This window comes from Furipterus horrens, unplaced genomic scaffold, assembly GCF_987537825.1.
Source record: "Furipterus horrens unplaced genomic scaffold, mFurHor1.1.pri manual_scaffold_5, whole genome shotgun sequence".
NCBI lineage: Eukaryota > Metazoa > Chordata > Mammalia > Chiroptera > Furipteridae > Furipterus > Furipterus horrens.
The window spans coordinates 40,219,705-40,239,258 of NW_028327175.1; the positions used below are offsets into that span (position 1 = coordinate 40,219,705).

The following is a 19,554-nucleotide window of genomic DNA, read 5'->3' on the forward strand; positions in this document are numbered from 1 at the left end:
TTACCCTAAATCAAGAGTTCTCAAATTTTCTTGGTTCACAGCGCCCTTAGTGTGTCAGTAAAATTTTTACAGAACCAACTAGGCAGGAAAAAGAAAAGTACTAAAGAATCTCACTTAATAATCAGTTAGGTCCAAACAATTTAATAGTAATAATCTGTGCGGTGCAGAACCGAGGTCGCCGTGTGTGCACTGAAAACGCACAATGTTCTGCAGAGCCTCCGTAAGCTCGCTGGCTGCAGTGTCCCGGTCCGCACAGTGCAGGGTGAAAAATGTGGCCTTAAGTCAGGAGAACACAAAATAGTAGTTGGAAACTATGTAAAACGACTTGAAATCTGAAAAACTAGAGACCAGTTCCAGTAGGTATGAGAATCCTGGTGAATCAGGTGAAATCACAAAAAGTAAAATTAAAAGAATTTGTCTTAGAAAGAAGAAACATAGGAAGAATATCTTTTAAGTTCATATGCTATTCACACACATACGGCTTAAGATGACATCCAGGGAAAAAAGAATAATAAATTAAAAAGCATTTATATAAATATAAGCATCAAACATACAAGAAAAATTAGTTAGGCTATGTAAAAGTATTAATAGTATTGTAAATGGTCAATTGATTGGAAACATTCTTGAACATCTCATAGTGCAAGATGGGCAAAAGTAGGTTTATAATTGTGTGTACATGCAACACAAAGTTTGTTCTTGTGTTATTATTTAAGTATTGTATTTTTTTCATATGAACAACTGTAAATCTATTGTTGCTCCACCCTGTATATATAAGAAGAATTTGTGCTCTTTGATCTTCAAACAAAATAAAAATTGCCTCCAAAAATAAATCTGTCTCCTTCTTCCTCCGGCCCAATCTAAGTAAAGCTGTAACATCTTTCTTTTTTCCCTTGGCAGCCAAGCAATGAATGTTCAGCAGAGAGATGCCTGTTTGTTAGCAGAAACCTGATCAAACTGATTTTATGTTTTTCAATTACCATTGATATTCAGTATTACTTTATATTAGTTTCAGGTGTACAGCACAGTGGTTAGACATTTATATAATTTATGAAATAATCCCCCTGATAAGTTTAGTATTCAATGGCAACATATACAGTTATCACAATATTATATTGACTGTATTCCCTATGCTGGTTGTACCTTATATCACATGACTATTTTGTAGCTTCTTAATCCCTTCACTTTTTGCACCAAGCTCCCCAACCCCCAGCCTATGTGGCAATCATCAGTTTGCTCTCTGTATCTATGAGTCTGTTTCTGTTTTGTTTGTTCATTTATTTTCTTCTTCAGATTCCACATATAAGTGAAATCATCTGGCATTTGTCTTTCCTTATCTGACTTATTTCACTTCGCCCAATATCTTCTATCCATGTTGTCACAAATGGCAATATTTCATTCTTTTTTTATGGCCAAGGTATATTCCACTGTGTATATGTATGGCATCATTACCTATTCATATATTGATGGACACTTAGGTTTGCTTCTGTATCTTGGTTATTGTGTATAATGCTGCAATGAACATACGGGTGCATATATCTTTCATAATTACTTTTTTTGGATTTCTTTGAATAAATACCCCGAAGTAGAATTGCTGGGTCATAAGTAGTTTTATTTTTAATTTTTTGAGGAACATTATACTTTTTTCCCTAGTGGTTGCACCAATTTGCAATCCTACTAATAGTGCATGAGGGTTCCCTTTTCACCACATCCTGACCAATACTTGTTTGTTCATTTATTGATAATAGTCATTCTGACAGGTGTGAGGTGACATCTCATTGTGGTTTTAATTTGCATTTCTCTGATGATTAGTGATGTCGAGCATCTTTTCATGTCTATTGGCCATCTGTATGTCCTCTTTGGAGAAATGTCTATTCAGATCTGCTGCCCATTTTTTAATGGACTATTTTATATTTTTTGGGGGGGAGGGTGTTACCTTGTATGAGTTGTTTATAGTATAATTTTGGATATTACCCCCTTATTGGATGTGTCTTTGGTGAATATCTTCTCTAAATAGGCTGTCTTTTCATCTTGTTGATGGTTTCCTTTTTTGTGCAAAAATTTTTGGTCCCATTTGTTTATTTTTTGTTTCCCTTGTTCAAGGTAATATATCCAAAAGAAAAAAAATATTGAGAGTAATGTTAAAGAGTTTACTGTTTATGCTTTCTTCTGGGACCTTCATTTTTCAGGTCTTACATTTAAGTCTTTAACACATTTTGAGTTTATTTTTGTATATGTATGGTATAAGATCATCTAGTTTCTTTCTTTTTTCTTTTCACGTATCTGTCCAGTTTTCCCTACACCATATAGGCATGGGTTTATTTCTGAGTTCTCTGTTCTCTTCATTGATCTATAAGTATGTTTTTATGCCAGTACCATGCTATTTTGATTACTATAGTCACGTAGTATAGTTTGATATCAGGTAGCATGATACTTCCAACTATGTTCTTCTTTCTAAAGATTGCTGTGACTATTACGGGTCTTTTGTAGTTCCATATAAATTTGAGGATTATTTGTTCTAGTTCAGTGAAAAATGCTGTTGGTGTTTTGATAGGAATTGTATTGAATCTATAGATTGCTTTGGGTAGTATAAACATTTAACAATGTTAACTCTTCATATCCATGAACATGTTATATGCTTCCATTTATTTATAAATTCTTTAATTTCTTTCTTCACTCTATAATTTTCTAAGTACAGATCTTTTATTTCCTTGGTTAAATTTATTCATCAGTATTTTATTCTTTTTGATGCATTTGTAAATGGGACTGCTTTCTTAATTTCTCTTTCTGACAGTTTGTTATTGGTGTATAAACTTCAACCAATTTCTGAATATTAATTTTTTTATCCTGCTACTTTACTGAATTTATTTCAGTACTAATGGATTTTTGGTGGTTCTTTAGGGTTCTCTCTATATTGAGTATCATGTCATCTGCAAATAATTACAATTGTACTTCTTCCTTTCCAATCTGGATGCCTTTTATTTTTTCTTGTCTGATTGCTGTGGCTAAAACTTCCAATGCTTTGTCAAATAAAAGCAGTAAAAGTGAACATCTTTATCTTTTCCCTGATCTTAAGGAAAATGCTTTTAGCTTTTCCCCATTGAGTATAATGTTGATTGTGGGTTTGACGTGTAAGACTTTTATTATATTGAGGTATGTTCCTTCTATTGGCATTTTGCCAAGAGATTTTATCACAGATCGATGCTGGATTTTGTCATATAATTTTTATGCTTCTATTGATATGACCATATAATCGTTATCCTTCATTTTGTTTATGTGGTGTATCATTTTAATTGATTTTCAGATACTGAACCAACCTTCCATCCCAGGAATAAATCCCACTTGATCACAGTGTAGGATCTTTTTAATGTATTGTTGAATTCAGTTTGCTAAAATTTTGTTGAGGATTTTTGTATCTATGTTCATCAGGGTTATTTTCTTTTTTAATAATGTCTTTGTCTGGTTTTGAAATCAGGGTGATGCTGGCTTCATAAAATGAGCTTGGAAACCTTTCATCCTCTTAAATTTTTTGGACTAGTTTGAGAGGTATTAATTCTTCCTTAAATGTTTAGTAAAATTCACCTCTGATGCCATTTGGTCTAGGACTTTCTTGGGAGTTTTTGATTTTGTTAGTAGTAATCAGTCTATTCAGATTTTCTATTTCTTTTTGATTCAGTCTTAGAAGATTGTATATTTTTAGAAATTTATCCACTTTTTCCAGGTTGTCCAATTTGTTGACATACAATTGTTTGTAGTATTTTCTTATAACTCTGTGTATTTCTGTGGTGTCAGTGTCACTTCTCCCCTTTCATTTTCAATTTTATTTTTTTGGATCCTCTTTTTTTTCCTGATGAGTCTGGTTAAAGGTTTATCACTCTTGTTTATCTTTTCAAAGAATCAGCTCTTGGTTTCATTGATATTTTGTACTTTTTTAGACTCTATTTTGTTTATTTCTACTCAGACCTTTATTATTTCCTTTCTTTACTCACTTTAGGCTTTGTTTGTTGTTCTTTTTCTAGTTCCTTTAGGTGTAGTTTGTTTGAGATTTTTCTTGTTTCTTGAGGTAGACCTGTACTGCTGTGAATATCCTCTTAGAACTGTTTTGCTGTGTTCCATAGATTTTGGGTCACTGTGTTTTCATTTTCATTTGTCTCAAGGTATCTTTTGATTTCCTCCTTGATCTGTTAACCCATTCTTTGTTTAGTAGCATGTTATTCAGCCTCCATGTGTTTGTGTGTTTTTCAGTTTCACCTTGAGTTCTTTGGTATGTAATTTTTGTACTTCTACAAAAAGAAGAAGAAAGAAAACCCTAGAAAAAAACAATTTGGAAAAAGTAATCAGAAGTGTCAATAGAGCAAATTGCAGGACAAAGATTGTATATATTTTGAGTATATATTTAAAATTAATACATGCAAAATGATTATGTATTTACTGACCTTTCTTTGCACCACAAAGAAAGAATTTTTAAGGTTTCTTTAATAACAGAACAGGTGCACAGTTAAATGCAACAATAGTACAGCCTCAACTCTTAGTTAATTGGCTTTGGGAGGTTTTACTTTTAAGCCTAAGGATTGTATTAAGTAACATAAGGGTTTAGGGAAGATGTGTGGGTGTAGGGAACGGTTTGAACAGTGGGAAAAGAGAGTGCATGCAGAAAGGTAAGAAATTATCATGAACTGCTGCATTTTACAAAGATTCATTCTACCAAAAAGCAATGTCTTAAAACAAAAGAAGATACTTTCTGATTAAAACTATAAGTCAAAAAAAGAAAAAAATTTATCAGTTTTTATAAAAATTGAGTGAAAGAAGGGTTCGTATGGCTCTTATCTTTTCTGACTTGTGGGTCTAAATTAAAGTTAGTTGAGTATATAACCACTTACATATTTTAGCTCCCTAAGTACCACAACACGTGATATTAGAAGGAAGAGCTTTCAAAATCTGTTTAGCACAATTTCACTTGACCTTAGCCAAAAAGCCAAGAACTGATATTTAACACAATTTCAGTTCATTTTAAAAGCATTAATTAGAGGCTTATAAGTGATCCATCAGGTAGAAGAAAGCATGCAAATACAAAAAGCTTTCCAAAGGCATGTCCAAGGCCAATGCCCACACTGAACAAAATTATAAAATTAGTTGACATTCTACCACTTTTTCCATTCCCTTCTCTGATGCTCCTTTCTACCTTCCCACTCCTAATACTTATAGTCAGATCTAATTAACCATTGCAGCCAACCAGTAGTCAATAACAGAGATGTGAATTAGTAAACCTCCCAGAGGTATTTGAATCTGAATGTAAATCATTTGAGGATTAAATAAACTTTCCATCAGCCTCATAGGCAGTACTTCTCAACCTTAGCTGTGCATTAGAATTACCTAGGGAGCTTTTAAAAATCTGATGCCAGGCCATCCTCCTAAGGAATTAAATCAAAATCGTTGGGGGAGAGACCTAAACACCAGAATTGTTTCAAGTTCTCCAGATAATTCTAATGTGCAGCCACAGTTAAAAACCATTGCTTTATGGAAAGCATTTGAAACAATGAAATTGCAAGCTAGTGAAGAAGATATTTTTAAATGAGGATATATAATGTTGTTCTGTTGAGGTTGCCAACTAGTGAAAAACCTCTGTTCAAAGTAAAGGTCATTTTTATTATGAAAGAAAATGCTACATTTTAAAAATCACTAGAGACTCATTTTCTGCAAGTTGCTTCACTTGAGTTTTACCTGTAAAATAGAAATAATAATACACCTATCTCATGGTGTTGCAGGGGACGATCAGATGCAACAGGGCACCAGGAAACATCTTACAAACTGTAAGATTTTATTTAGGATCATGGAGCTGAACTGTAGGACCATTTATCATTAAAAGGTCTCATTGTAATGTGGACTATACCTGTAATATGGATTATTACCTAAATGATTTACCACTTTGTGTTAATAATTATCTTTTTGAAACCTAAGTGTCTAACCCAATGATTCTCTAAGTATAGTTTCTGAACCAGTAGCACCATCATCACCTGGAAACTTGTCAGAAATGCAAATTCTTGGAATCCAAGACAGATGTGCCAAATCAGAAACTGGTGGCAGAACCTAGCAATCTTGTTTGAACAAACCCTCTATGTAATTTTGATGCACACTAAAACTTGAAAATCACACATCTAGCCAAACATTAATGAAAACAGAATATGTATGACTAAAATCAAAGGATGGCTATACACTCTTTGTTATTTGAATCTTTAGAAGTCAAGAGTGCAAAGGCACACTAGCATAAATTACTAGTACATAAAAAACTCCCAAATCTTTGTATTTAAAAATAATGTAATTCTCACTACCCAGTCAACCTTTATCAATTAACACATTAATCGTGAATACAATGGTAGTACATAAATTTGAGGGTCAGGTAAATTAATAGAGTATACAATACTTTGAATAAGAAATTTCAAAAAAAACAAAAAACAAAAGAAAAACAGAACTCTAGCAGAAATAACAAAGGTTCAGATAATAGCCAAGTTTTAATTCATTGGGCTTGGGTTTCTCTCAGAGGAAGAGTCACAGCTGTATCTTAAAAATCACATTTATCCTGAAGACAACACCCCATAGCATGTCAATGTTCTTATTCAGGCTAAGGAAGTGTTTCATCACTGACTCAGAGAAAAGACCATTACTTGAACTGAATCACCACCAATGTTTCCTGAAGCATTGTATCTGTCATTGGATCTGCTAGGCAACAGAAAAACAGTCCCACAACTTCTTATCTTAAAAGATCTCATAAGAAAGAGCTATCGACATTGCTCCCAAACAGAAAGTCCATAGGTCTTGCCATTAATAAAACGTGTGCCAGTCAGTAATAGGTAAGAATATTGAGGAGTCCTGTGAGATTGCAACAGAAAGTTCTTTGAGATCTTTCTTGTTTCCTCTTTTTCCAATTTAAAAAGGTCTGGCAGCCTCAAGACACCTAGTAGCACCACCCTGGAAAGATGAGAGTGAAGTATCGTAATTGAGAACTGACTTTAGTTCCCTAGTGAAAACTAAGTAGAACTTACTTTTGCCTGCAAGATTCGTTAACTATAGATGAAGTTCCATTTACCATTATTCAAAATGGCTCTGGCTCTCTCTTTGATCAAGAGTCCTGAGTCCCATGGGATTTTATTTCCCTCAACCATATGCTTCCTGTATTTTAAAAACTTGGGGTTTAAAGTGAGGGTGTATATAAGAAGAGTGACTCCAATAAGCAATGTCAGCACTCTATATCCTAAGAAATATTCCCCATCTATTCACAGTAAAGAAAACAAAAGAGAGGAGCTTCGTTTTACTTATCCATGCTAATCAAAATTATACTGCCTCTCCCGGCAATCCTTTTGCCCCACCTCATAAGAAAAATAGCAATTCTAAGCTCTCATTTTCCACACTGGAAAGAGCTAGAACAAAGGAATAATTTGCTTTTGCTTATTCACTTATCTATTAATATTTATTGAGTGCCCAGAATGTGCCAGACACTGTTCTAGGTGCAAAATGAGTCTAGAGAGATGCACAGACTTCAGTGATGAGGATGTGGATTCTATGTGTCTACAGTGCTTGGTTTAGGTTTCTCTGTCAATCAAGACCAGCGGTACTCAAACGACCAAGCATCAGAAGCACCCGGAGAGACTGCTGAAACATAGATTGCTTGGCTCCACCCAGAGAGTTTCTACTCAGTGGGTTTGAGGTAGGGCTCCCAAACTAGCATTTCTAATAACTTCTGAAGTGATGTCGATGCCACTGGTCTAGGGACCACACTTTGAGAACCACTTACCATGACAAATGGGAGCTCTTCACACTATGCCTGCCAACTGACAAGCACTGTACATCTCTCTTCCAAAGAAGGCAATGGCCCCAGGAGTGCTGTCATAATCACTTACAACTAAGCACACTGAGCACAATTCCAATTCCCAGAACCACCTCAGATATCTAGGATCAGTCACTTCAGAGAGAAGAAAGAAATATAGATAACAAAGAAGAGAAAATTCTCCTTCCAGGTGCTTTTCTCCCTCCTTTTCTTTTGAGTTATCCCCTATCACAAGAAATCACTTTTCTATTACGATTTCTCAATACAAGTGTTATGGAAAAGAATAACACTCATTTAGGTTTTTCATATTTCTTTAGTAAAATAATAGTTTTTTTTCTAAATTCAGTTCTCATGGCCTATTTTTCCTTTTTGTGTTGGACTATCCCCTTTTTGAACAAAAGAATCAGGGTTAGAAGGAACATTGTGAATTCACTTAATCCCTTCTTGGCCTCAGACAAGGCTGTGTCTGAACTATCCCCAAATATAGCAATTTTTAGTACAAAGACGAACAGGCACTAAGAATTTGCCATTCAACATTCTGTCACGAACTTGAAGATACTAATATACTTTTCCTTAGCCTTCTCTTCTCTAAGTGAATCAGCCTCAACACAAACTTTTCTCATTAGAGTTCCTAAACTTTAAATTATTTTGACTCTTCTTTAATAAGTTTACCTCATCTTACCTCGGGCTGGAATTATGTATGTACTATTATAAAGATTTCTTTCTGATATGTGAAAAGGGGAAAGTTAATTGATAGGTTGAATAAAAAGAAATTAATTGGAATAAAGAAATATATATGTATAAATGCCACTAAAGAATAATACAATGGCATTCACTTGAGCAATTAATTTTTAATATTCTTTACTCATTAAAATAAACAGTAATGTCCTATACTTATAATATCTTTACATTATAAATCACCAACCATTTCACACATAAAATGGATGGGAATTGGAGATCTTTTAAAATATCCCACAAATTATACAAAACCATGTTTCATGATACTTCATATAGGAGAGTAATGTAATTCATTTGCTTTTTTTTGGATAGTATTTATTACTGAATTTGGATTCATAGTTAATCAATGATTTAATTCTGTATGAGTCTAATATACTGTCTTTATTATATGATAATCATTTTGTGAAAATAATTTCTCTGGTTCAATCCTTTAAAATCAGAGGTGTTAGAGATTCAGTGAGTCAAGAACAAAATAAGATAAAGTCCATGTTAAGTGATATGTTTCCAAGAAGTTTATAAAGAAAAAATTGGTAATATATTGGAATACAGGGTAAAATGGGATAATTCATTTCATTTCAATTTCTCCCATTCTAAATATCACTGTTCACAATTTGCTCTCGGAATGGTGAGGTGCTTTAGTCCAGCCTAAGCCTGAGGGAGAGGTTTGTTCCTTTGCCTATGGGAACCCAGGTGTACGGTGGAGGCGATGCATTTAGTCTCCAGAGAGAAGGAAGATGCTGCTTGCACAGCACTTCTACTCACCAGTCCATGCAGCAGCAAAGGTGTTGGCTTTGAAGGAAGCCAACTGTCCTGCTCTCCCAGCCAGAGGTAAAGAATTGCATTGGTGGCCACTAGAGGGAGGAGGATTAGGAATAGAGTAAATTGTGGGGAAAAGGCACCCATGAAAAACGCACATGGGACAACCAACACATCACCAACCACCGCCTAGCAGCTACCTCTCTGAGGGACTATAATGGGGATCAGCATATACCACTAACCCGGAGACCCAGACACCAGTAATGATTGTAGTAACCTAGTAAATAGCCCCTTAACTGTGATGGCAGGAAAAGGGAGTTTGAGTAGAATTGTGGGAAACACACGAGCACACAAAAACAAACACACAGGCACACAGACATACATTCTCATCCCCCATTACAAGAAGTTGCATCTGTGCAGTCTGATTCTTGCCCATTTTCTGATTTAAAACTCTTGATGTTCTTTACCAAGAATGTGTTCACGAAAAGCAAACAGCCCACCTTCAAGTTAGTCTTGGGAGAAGCACCAGCAGAGACACTCATTGTGCCAAGATGTATTTTACCAACAAATCTGTACAAATTACATGAGGTTAAAAACACACGGAATATAATATAATTAAAGCAAAGTTTCTTTTGCTAAATTACAGCTTGAAGCAAACCTGCAAGAAATGTTTCCAATTAGCTTCTTTAGCAAACAAAAAGCATAGCTCAGAACATGTTTTGCTTTCCATCCTGCCCTCTGGGTGGGCTGCCTAGTGGGTGTCTTACCTCCAGCACAAGTAGCTGAGCATTCTGACCAAGGCTGATGATTCCACGTAAAGCCAACTTCACTGTCTCCACTGCCAGTCCGAGTGATGGGAACGTTGAATTTATACCTAATTCCCAAATTCTGTTCTTGAAGCAGTACCTGCCATTGAAAACAACTGGTGAAGATAATTAAAATACAATGAGCCTTCATTCAGATATTTATTATTTCTTTTGAAGAAGATGATGTCATCAAGTAAGTATTATAGGACACTTATGATAACTTTTAAAATGCATGCACTTATATTGAATTATTTCCTTCCATTTTCATGGATAATTTAGTCATTTCTCTCATCTACCTTATTTGGTTATAAAACAGTCATATGGAAAGAAAACTACAGCTTTGACTTTACAAGAATTCTAAAAACTTGGGCAAACCATTTTACCTTTGTTTACTTAATTTCACCAACAATAAAGCAAAGGTAATAAGGCCTGCCTCTTCCTACCTCACAGGGCAGATGACAAACAGTAGAAATAAAGAGGCAAAGACACATTTACCATGACGATGAGATTTTCCGAGGTGGGACCTTGAGCTTCCAAGGATTCTGGTTTATCAGTTGGTCTATTGTAGTGAAAAGCTGTTCCAGCAATATCAAACTTCCTAGACCAGTCAATAGTCCAGGCACCATTAATGTAATAATCATCCCCTTCAGATTTTAAAGCTAAAAAATAAAAATAAATCACAGAATACCTAAAAATATGAAACTTTCATTTACCACAATGTTACTGATTAACAATTGCACTGAAGTATACAATGAATATCCATTTCCATTTAGAGATGGGATTCATGACCATTTTCTTTCTTATTTTAAAAAATTATTTTGTTTATTTCTAGAGAGAGGAGAAAAGAGGAGAAAAATAGAGAGAAAAACATCGATGTGAGAGGGAATCATCTATCAGTTGCCTCTTATATGCAGCCCAGCTGAGGACTGACCCCGCAACCCAGGCATGTGCCTTGACTGGGAATTGAACCAATGACCTTTAGCCTTGCAGAGCGAAGCCCAATCAATTGAGCCACATTGGTCAAGGTTTGATCATTTTCTTAAGTACAAATTAAAATGATAATTTTCCATGTGAATGTCAAGAAGATATTAAGTACTTATAGTATCATTGATAGAAAGGAATAAAACATTACCTGGAGAAATAAACATATGGAACTACTAAGGGAAACTATAACAAAAGAAATAACTAGGGATAGGAGAGATGAAGGAAGCAAACTTTCTTGTCCAAATATTTAAAAAGTATTTATATGAATATGAGGTGAGGAGAAACTATGGTACTGTCACATCGACAACATGCAACCCAACAGACAGTTAAGAAATAAACCCAAGTATATATGGGAGGAATTAATATATAACAAAGGAAGCGTCTTCAATTAAAAAATTAAAGATAACAAGATATGAAACCAAGAGAAAAGACTAGCCATCTGGCAAAAAAAAAAAAAAAAAAAAAAAGAAAACAAAAAGCTGAATTTGTATTTCATTCATTATAAATACCACAATTCCACTCTCAGGTATATATCCAAAAGAAATGAAAATAGGTACTCAAACACCCATTTGTATATACATGCTTATAGTAGCACTATTCCCAATAACCAAAGGTGGAAACAACCCAAATGTTCATCAGCAGGTGAACGAATAAACAAATTGTGGTATATACAATGCAATGGAATATTATTCAGCCAAAAAAGGGAATTAAGTACTGATACATGTTTCAATGATAATAAACCTCAAAAAAATTATACTAAGTGGAAAAAGCTAGACAGAAAAAGTCACATATTGTAAACTTCCATTTATATTAAATATCCAAAATAGGTATATTCATAGAAACAAAGCAGACTGGTGGTTAGCAGGGACTAGGGAATGGGGATTAATTGCTTAATAGACACAGGGTTCTTTTTCGGGTGATGAAAATATTTTGGAATGTACCAAATGCCATTAAATTGTTCACTTGAAAATGGTTGATGGCTTGAGGGAGGGGGTATAAGGCCACTAAATGGTAATGAAAAAAATACAATGAAGATTAAATTTAAGATTTTTTAAAATAAAAAAGTACTGGTTAAAAATTAAATTTAAAAAATGGTTGAATTCTATATTATGTGAATTTTACCTTAATAAAAACACAATTAAGAAAAGACAGAGAAAGAATTAATGCCAAATGAGTAAATATTAGAAAGTAAACATAGTTGAATCATAAAATGTTTGGAGAAAATGTAAGAGAATTAAAAAAAATAACACTGGGATATAAAAAGATTTTTTAAGCATGACAAAACTCACAGACAGTATAAAGGAAAAGATTAATAAATATGCATGCATAATTTTAAACCTCTATATGAAAAAATGTATTAAAACATTTAAAACTATTGACAGAAAAAGGTTATTAGAACTACCATACAAGAAAAAAAGCTGTGGTACACATACACAGTAGAATACTACTCAGTTGTAAAAAAGGAAATCTTACCCTTTGTGTCAGCATTGATGGACCTGGGGAGCATTATGCTAAGTGAAATAAGCCGGTCAGAAAAAGACAAATACCATATGATTTAACTTATATGTAGAATTGAATAAACAACATAAACTAACAAAATGAAACAGACTCATAGATATAGAGAACAGACTGACAGCTGTCAGAGGGGAGGGGTTTGGGGACTGGGTAAAAAAGGTGAAGGGATAAGCAAAGGAAAAAAAACTCAAAGACACAGATAACAGTACGGTGATTACCAGAGGAAAGAAGGGAAAGTAGGAGGTAGAAGAGGGCAAAGAGGGGGCTAAATGGTGATGGAAGGAAATTTGACTTGGGGTGGTAAACACACACCTGTATAATACAATATACAAATGATGTATTACAGGATTACATAAACTCTGAAATACAATAAAATATAATTTTATTAACTAATGTCATCCCAATCAGTTCAATACAAATTTTAAAATGTACTATAAGCTGATAATTTTTATCCTCACCTAAGGACATGCTTATTGATTTTTTAGAGAGAGGGGAAAGGAGAGGAAGAGAGAAAGAGAGAGAGAGAGAGAGAGAGAGAGAGAGAATGATGTGGGAAAAACATCGATTGGTTGCCTCTTGTAGGCACCCTGACCAGGGCTGTACCTGCAACCTAGGCATGTGCCCTCACTAGGAATAGAACCCACAACCTTTTGGTTTGCGGGATGATGACCAACCAAGCCACACCAGCCAGAGCAACAGTAATAATTTTGATAATGATTGTCATGATTTCATAATGACAGACATGTCAGTTTGATTTTTTTTTGTTATTATTGTAGCTTCTTCAAATTTTTATCTTATTTTATTTCATCTCTATTACACTTTTTCCATTACCATTTAGTCCCCTTATAGCACCCGCCCCCCAACAATCACCTCACTGTTGTCCATGGGCACTTTTTCCTTTTTGCTCATTCCCTCCACCTCCTAACCTCCCCCTACCACTTCTTTAAAAATTTTAATTTATCAGGTCAGATAAACAAGCAGTCCAAAGGACTACAAAGGTCATGGTTCAGTCTCTGATTCTCCGGACCTCTACCATTTATCTTTAATAGTATAGGACATTTCCATTCCCCCCACTCTAATCTGCCTGCCATATATATTTGTGCTTTCTTGAGTTCAGATATGTTGTAAAGATTCATTTGTCAAAAATAAATTTAATTAGTCTTTTGAGATAAGAACATGCCAACCGATTTTAAGGATTATTTAGTTTTAAATTTGTCTTTATTTAAAAATTTTTTTTCAATTCTCACAGTGGTTTTCGGTCTCATTTAAAATATCAGAATTATAAGGACATCTGAACCTGCATAATATGAAACAGTAAAAACAAAAATAAAAACAGACACCCCTCTTCCCAGCAGTTTCATAGTCTCCTTCAGTTTGAGCTCCCACTTTTCATCCCCCCAGCTACTCAATGAAGGGATTCTAACACTCCTTTGATGGTGCCATAATGTATTTCAGAAAACACTAAGCACTTAAGAAGTACTGGATAAAAATTTACTAAGGGAGGAGGATCTGGCATTATAGACAGAGAATTATTAAAGGGAAAAGTTTAATGTGACAAATCTAATTTTTGTTTTTACTCTTGCTGATGCAGTAAAGAATCCAAAATTATGATGTAAACATAAAGGGGTCTTCTTAAATAAAGGAGCCTGATTATATTGGTGTTGTATCTAAAGATGTATTCAGATGATTTATTTTGAAAAGATTTAAGGAAAAGGTGATGATATTTTAAAGGGAATAAGAAATCATCCAGGCCTCACTAGGGGTCTCTAGAGAGTCTAAATCTGTCTCAAAAGATCAAACATCAAATAATTAAAATTTCCACTTCTTTTCCTGTTGAAATAACTGATACTTGACTTGCCCTCCAATTGCAAATGAGAAAACTCACAAAAACATATGAATCAGCTGCTCTTAGACATTGGTCAGGACAATGTAGGATTGTGATATATTCAGGAAGGGAAAAAGGTGAGTTGTATAATCTTCCCAGCTTTCTGCCTGAAGGCACTTTCTACCAGCGTAGAATGGAAGAACCCAAGCAGAGCATTGTAGTCTTGCTCAGAAGATGGAGATAAGAAATTGGGAATGTTAAGATAGTTGGAATTTGCAGGACCAAAAACTGGAGTAGAAGGAGGGAATCTGTTGCTGAATAGTAATTTCTTTATGTATGGGACAAAATTCCATGAAGCCAGACAAAAACAAAATAAAACAAAAACAAAAGCCTACCAGGTAACTATTAGCAGAAATATTCCTGGAGTGAGAATTCAGAGACTTTCAACTGCTAGGGAATTCAGTAGAATCCACCACCCTCAAAATCATGATTTTTTAAATTAACAATGAACAAATTCTAGCATAAATGTTACTCTGGACTCACCCAAACAAAGCTCCAAAACAACCTCAAAAGGATCAGCTACTGTATCTAACACAATCTTTAAAAGGAAGAAAGCAAAATCCAGACTTTCAATTAAAATTTTTTTTACAATGTACAACACGCAATGAAAAAATAATACAAATGGAAAGAAGAAAATATGACCCACCCCCAAATTAAACTAAGTAAAAGAAACAAACCCATAAATGACAGAAAACTTTCAAACACCTATTATACATATGTTCAGGGATTTTAAAAGAAAAAATACACAAAGAGAAGAAACTGAGAGATTATGTATATATGTATATATCACCCAGATACATACAAAGAAGGTTTGCCAAATATGGTAAATATGGAGGTAGATGTTAAAGCAACACTTAGAGGGAAATTTATAGTGCAAAATGCTTATCCTGGAGCAGAAAAGGACTTTTAAATGTTTATTATCTGAATTTCTAACTTGAGAAGCTAGAAAAGTACCAAACATACACACACACACAAAAGAAAAGGAAATAAAGAGAGACTAAATGTAATAAAAAATTGAAAAATAAAAATAAAAAAATTTAAATCAATAACTCATTCTTTGAAGAGCGATAAAATTAATAAAACTCCTTACTAAATGATTAAGGGGAAATAAGCCCAAATTACCAATGTGAGGAATAAAAAGAGTCATTGCTACAGACATTAAAAGGATAATAAGGGAATATTAGGCACAACTTTATGCCAATAACTATTAAAACTTTATAGTTATTATAGAAATCAATTCTTTTCATTAAAAACTTCCCACAAAGAAAATCCTAACACAAATGGCTTCACAGTTGACTTGTTTCAAACATTAAAAAATATATGAATTTTACCATGATGCTTTCAGAAAATAAGAGGAGAAAGGAACACTTCCCACTCACTTTACGAGGACAGGTTTATCCTGATATCAAAGCCAACAAAGACATTATAAGGAAGAACTACAGACCAATATTACCCATGAAGACAGATGTAAACACTTGAACAAAATTTTGGTAAATAAATTGAGCAATACATTAGCTTTACATGCTAACACATTACAATAAATTGGTTTTTATCCCAAGAATGCTAGATTGATTTAGCTTTTGAAAATCAATCAATGCATTTACTATATAAACAGGGAAAAGGAGAAAAAAACACAGTACCATGTAATAGATACAGAAAACTTTAAAACTTATTCACAAAGAAACTCTCAGAAAACCAGGAATAGAAGGAAACTTCCTCAGTGTGATAAAAGGCATCTACATAAATCTATGTAAGTCATATTTATTATTAAAAAAAGGACATTTTCCCCTTAAGATCAGTAACAATGAAAGGATGTGCAATATTGTCTCTTCTATTTAACATTGTATTGAAGGTCCTGACCACTATTATAAGGCAAGAAAAAAGAAATAATAGGCATAAAGATTGAAAATATAGAAGTAAAAATGCCTTTGTTTCAGCATTACATGATAGTCTATGTTGAAAAGAAAATCTATAAAACAGTGATTAGAAATAAGTAAGTAACCAGATCACAGGATATGAACTCAATTCCAAAATAAATCAATTGTACTGCTATATAATAACAATAAACAATTGAAAAATAAAATTAAAATATCACTACTATTTACAATAACATCAAAAATCACAAAACATCTAGTGAGTCAAGAAGAAAGTATGTGTAAGACCCATACATTGAAAAATAAACATTGGGAACAAATGTAAAGACTTAAATATATAGGTAAATCTTTTCATGTATTGGAAGATAATATTTTTAATATGTCAATTCTCATATTAATCTATAGATTTCACATTATTTCTTTTTGTAGAAATTGACAAGTTTATTCTAAAATGTATATAGACATGAAAAGAAGCTAGAAAGGCAGATATAATTTTTAGAAAAAGGAACAAATGCTTCCTATTTTCAAGACCTACTGGAAAGCTCTCTTAATAAGTACAATGTGGTTTTGGTTTAATGATAGACATATATCCATGGGAGGGATCAGAAATAGATCCATACATTCATATTGAATTGATCTCTATCAAAAGTATCAAGGTAATACAATGGGGAATATAATATTCTTTCCAACAAATGGTGCTAGAGGAATTGGAAATCCATATGAAAAAAGATGAACCTCAACCCTTACTTTAAGACTTATATAAAACCTCAAAATGGACCGTATATCTAAATGTAAAAGCTAAAACTCTTAATTTTAAAGGAAACATTGAAGACAATATTTTCAACCTTTGGGTAGGCAAAATTTCTAAGGTAGCACATGAAAGCACAAACCGTAAAAAAATTAATATATTAGATTTCATGAAAATTAAGACACCATCAAGAACAAGAAATAAACAATTCAGTGACTGGGAGAAAGTATTCATAAAATATATATTTGAACAAAGACTTGTAAAGGATACATAAAGAACTCATAATTAAATATAAAATTTTTAAATAGGCAAAATAATTTGTTTAGACACTTCACACACACAAAAAGAAACCTGTATAGGTAAAATTAAGAAGACTGATACTTTTGATAAGGATGTGAAACATTTGGAACTCCTCTGCATTACTGGTGGAAAACAAATAATACAACCACTTTGGAAAACAGTTTAGTAATTTTTTATAAAGTTAAATATGTATTTATCATATAACCTAGCCATTTCACTCCTAGGCTTTTATCTAGGAGAAATAAAAATATATGTCCACACAAAACTTATCTATAAATGTTCAAAGAAGTTTTACTCAAAATGTTCAAAAACTGAAAATGACCCAAATACTTATAACAAGTGAGTGGTTAAAAAAATTATGATATATCCACAAATTGGGATACTATTTGGCAATAAAAATGAGTGAACATCAGATATATTCAACAATACAGATGAATTTCAAAAGCATTATGCTGATGGGAAAAAGCCAGACTGAAGAGTATACATTGTATTATCCCATTTATGTGAAATTTCAGACAAATAATCAATGTTTTCCTGAGGTTAAGGCTGGGGGGATTTGAATGCAAAGACAAATAAGAGAATGTTTTAGAGTCAAAAATGGTCTATATTTTGGTTGTTGTATTGTTAGTACCCTGAATATATACTTATAATGAATGTACTTTATTATATGTAAATTATACTCCAATAGCATTAATTTTAAAAATCAAATAACCAATCTAGTGAAGAGTAAGCTATAAACTACTAATTTTTGTGTTTAGTTCTTACATGTAATCCTATAAAACTTGGAACTTCATTTTAGCATGAAAGTATACCACCTTAAAGCAGTATGTCTTTTCCTTCACGATATTATGCTGCCTTTCCTCATTAATTCTTAACATCTAGCAAAATAGGTTACTCACCAATATAGTTCTTTGACATGGCAACTTCTCTGACTTCAATATGAACAGAGCCTCTTGGTATCTGTACAACTTCCAAATAGCCTGGAACTTAAGAGTTAGCCAGTATAAGTAGATTCTGCAGCCTCAGTTAGACAATGAATGTATAGTAATCACACAGTAGTAAGTTTCCTTATTCTTCCATGCTTCCACTGACTTTTCACTTTTCAAATTATGAAATATGGGCAAATTCTCCTGTGGGTTAATGAATACCTCTAGAGTATTTTTCCTTTTTCTCTAAAATTACCTCATGATAGCTTTAAAGCCTCAACATGTATAAACTGGGTTTTTTCCCCCCTCAACCACGGCCCTCAAATCAGTGTTCTGTGGGAACTCCCATCTTAAAGAAACATGGCAAAATGAAGTAGAAAGGAAATAGTATTCACTTACAATATCTTAGATGAAGCCACATTTCATACTTTAAAGGACTGAAAGTAATTTGGGGAAAAAATAATGTCTGCCTACAAAAAGAAAGTTTAAAATAAGGCAGGAAGGGGATCCATCGCTTTGGTGACTCCAAGAACATCAGAGGCGTGAGGAAGAGCTCTGCCTGCACACTTACCTCCTCTGGGCAATGAATCATTGAAGAACCCTTCAATGGCATCGCATGTGCTTCCGTCCCCTCCACAGACGCGACATCTGTCTTCCCTAACATCAGATCCCAAAATGTTATCACAACCTACATGCTGAAAACATGGAAGAACATTCAGTGGGTCAGAAAGAGGAATTCTTACTAACCAAATAAATAGAGCGCATATATTTGTTTTTCCAGTAAAGAAAATATTTTCCTCTTTCCACTTTACCTTCACTCTCTAGTTAGTTCTGGTTAACATTTCTCAACACATAAGTTTAAATTAAAAAATAAAAAATCTGATTCCCCAGGAATATATGTATGTATGTATGTATGTATGTCTATATTTCTAATCTATTTACAGATTCTGTGCTTCAATTCTTAAAATATTATAATTTGTTAGCAATGGGCTCTTAACATACACCCTAAAATGCAAGAGCTAAGAAAAATGGCATTCAGTCCTATGAGGGGTTATGACAGCAAGCGTCTGGACTGGGCATGGTGGTTTGCCTTTTCCAAACCATGGCTCTTTTGGATATTCAATTGTTAGTGTCAAGGATCAGTTGTGAAATTCATTAGTGGGAAATCTTTAGAAATGAATACCTGTAAAAAATTGCCATAAA

At 33.5% G+C, this 19,554-nt stretch overlaps 1 protein-coding gene across 2 annotated transcripts in view; it reads right to left on the reverse strand.

Moving 5' to 3' along the window:
• Positions 1–19,554, reverse strand: part of ADAMTS6 (ADAM metallopeptidase with thrombospondin type 1 motif 6) — a 247,161-nt gene that overhangs the window by 41,336 nt on the left and 186,271 nt on the right. For both annotated transcript variants that reach the window (XM_090276311.1, XM_090276313.1), the window contains exons 17-20: positions 18,923–19,046; positions 18,325–18,411; positions 10,615–10,778; positions 10,081–10,219 (exon numbers count right to left, since the gene is read on the reverse strand). In XM_090276311.1, coding sequence (XP_090132437.1) covers positions 10,081–10,219; positions 10,615–10,778; positions 18,325–18,411; positions 18,923–19,046 — 514 coding nt within the window. The remainder of the gene's footprint in view (positions 1–10,080; positions 10,220–10,614; positions 10,779–18,324; positions 18,412–18,922; positions 19,047–19,554) is intronic.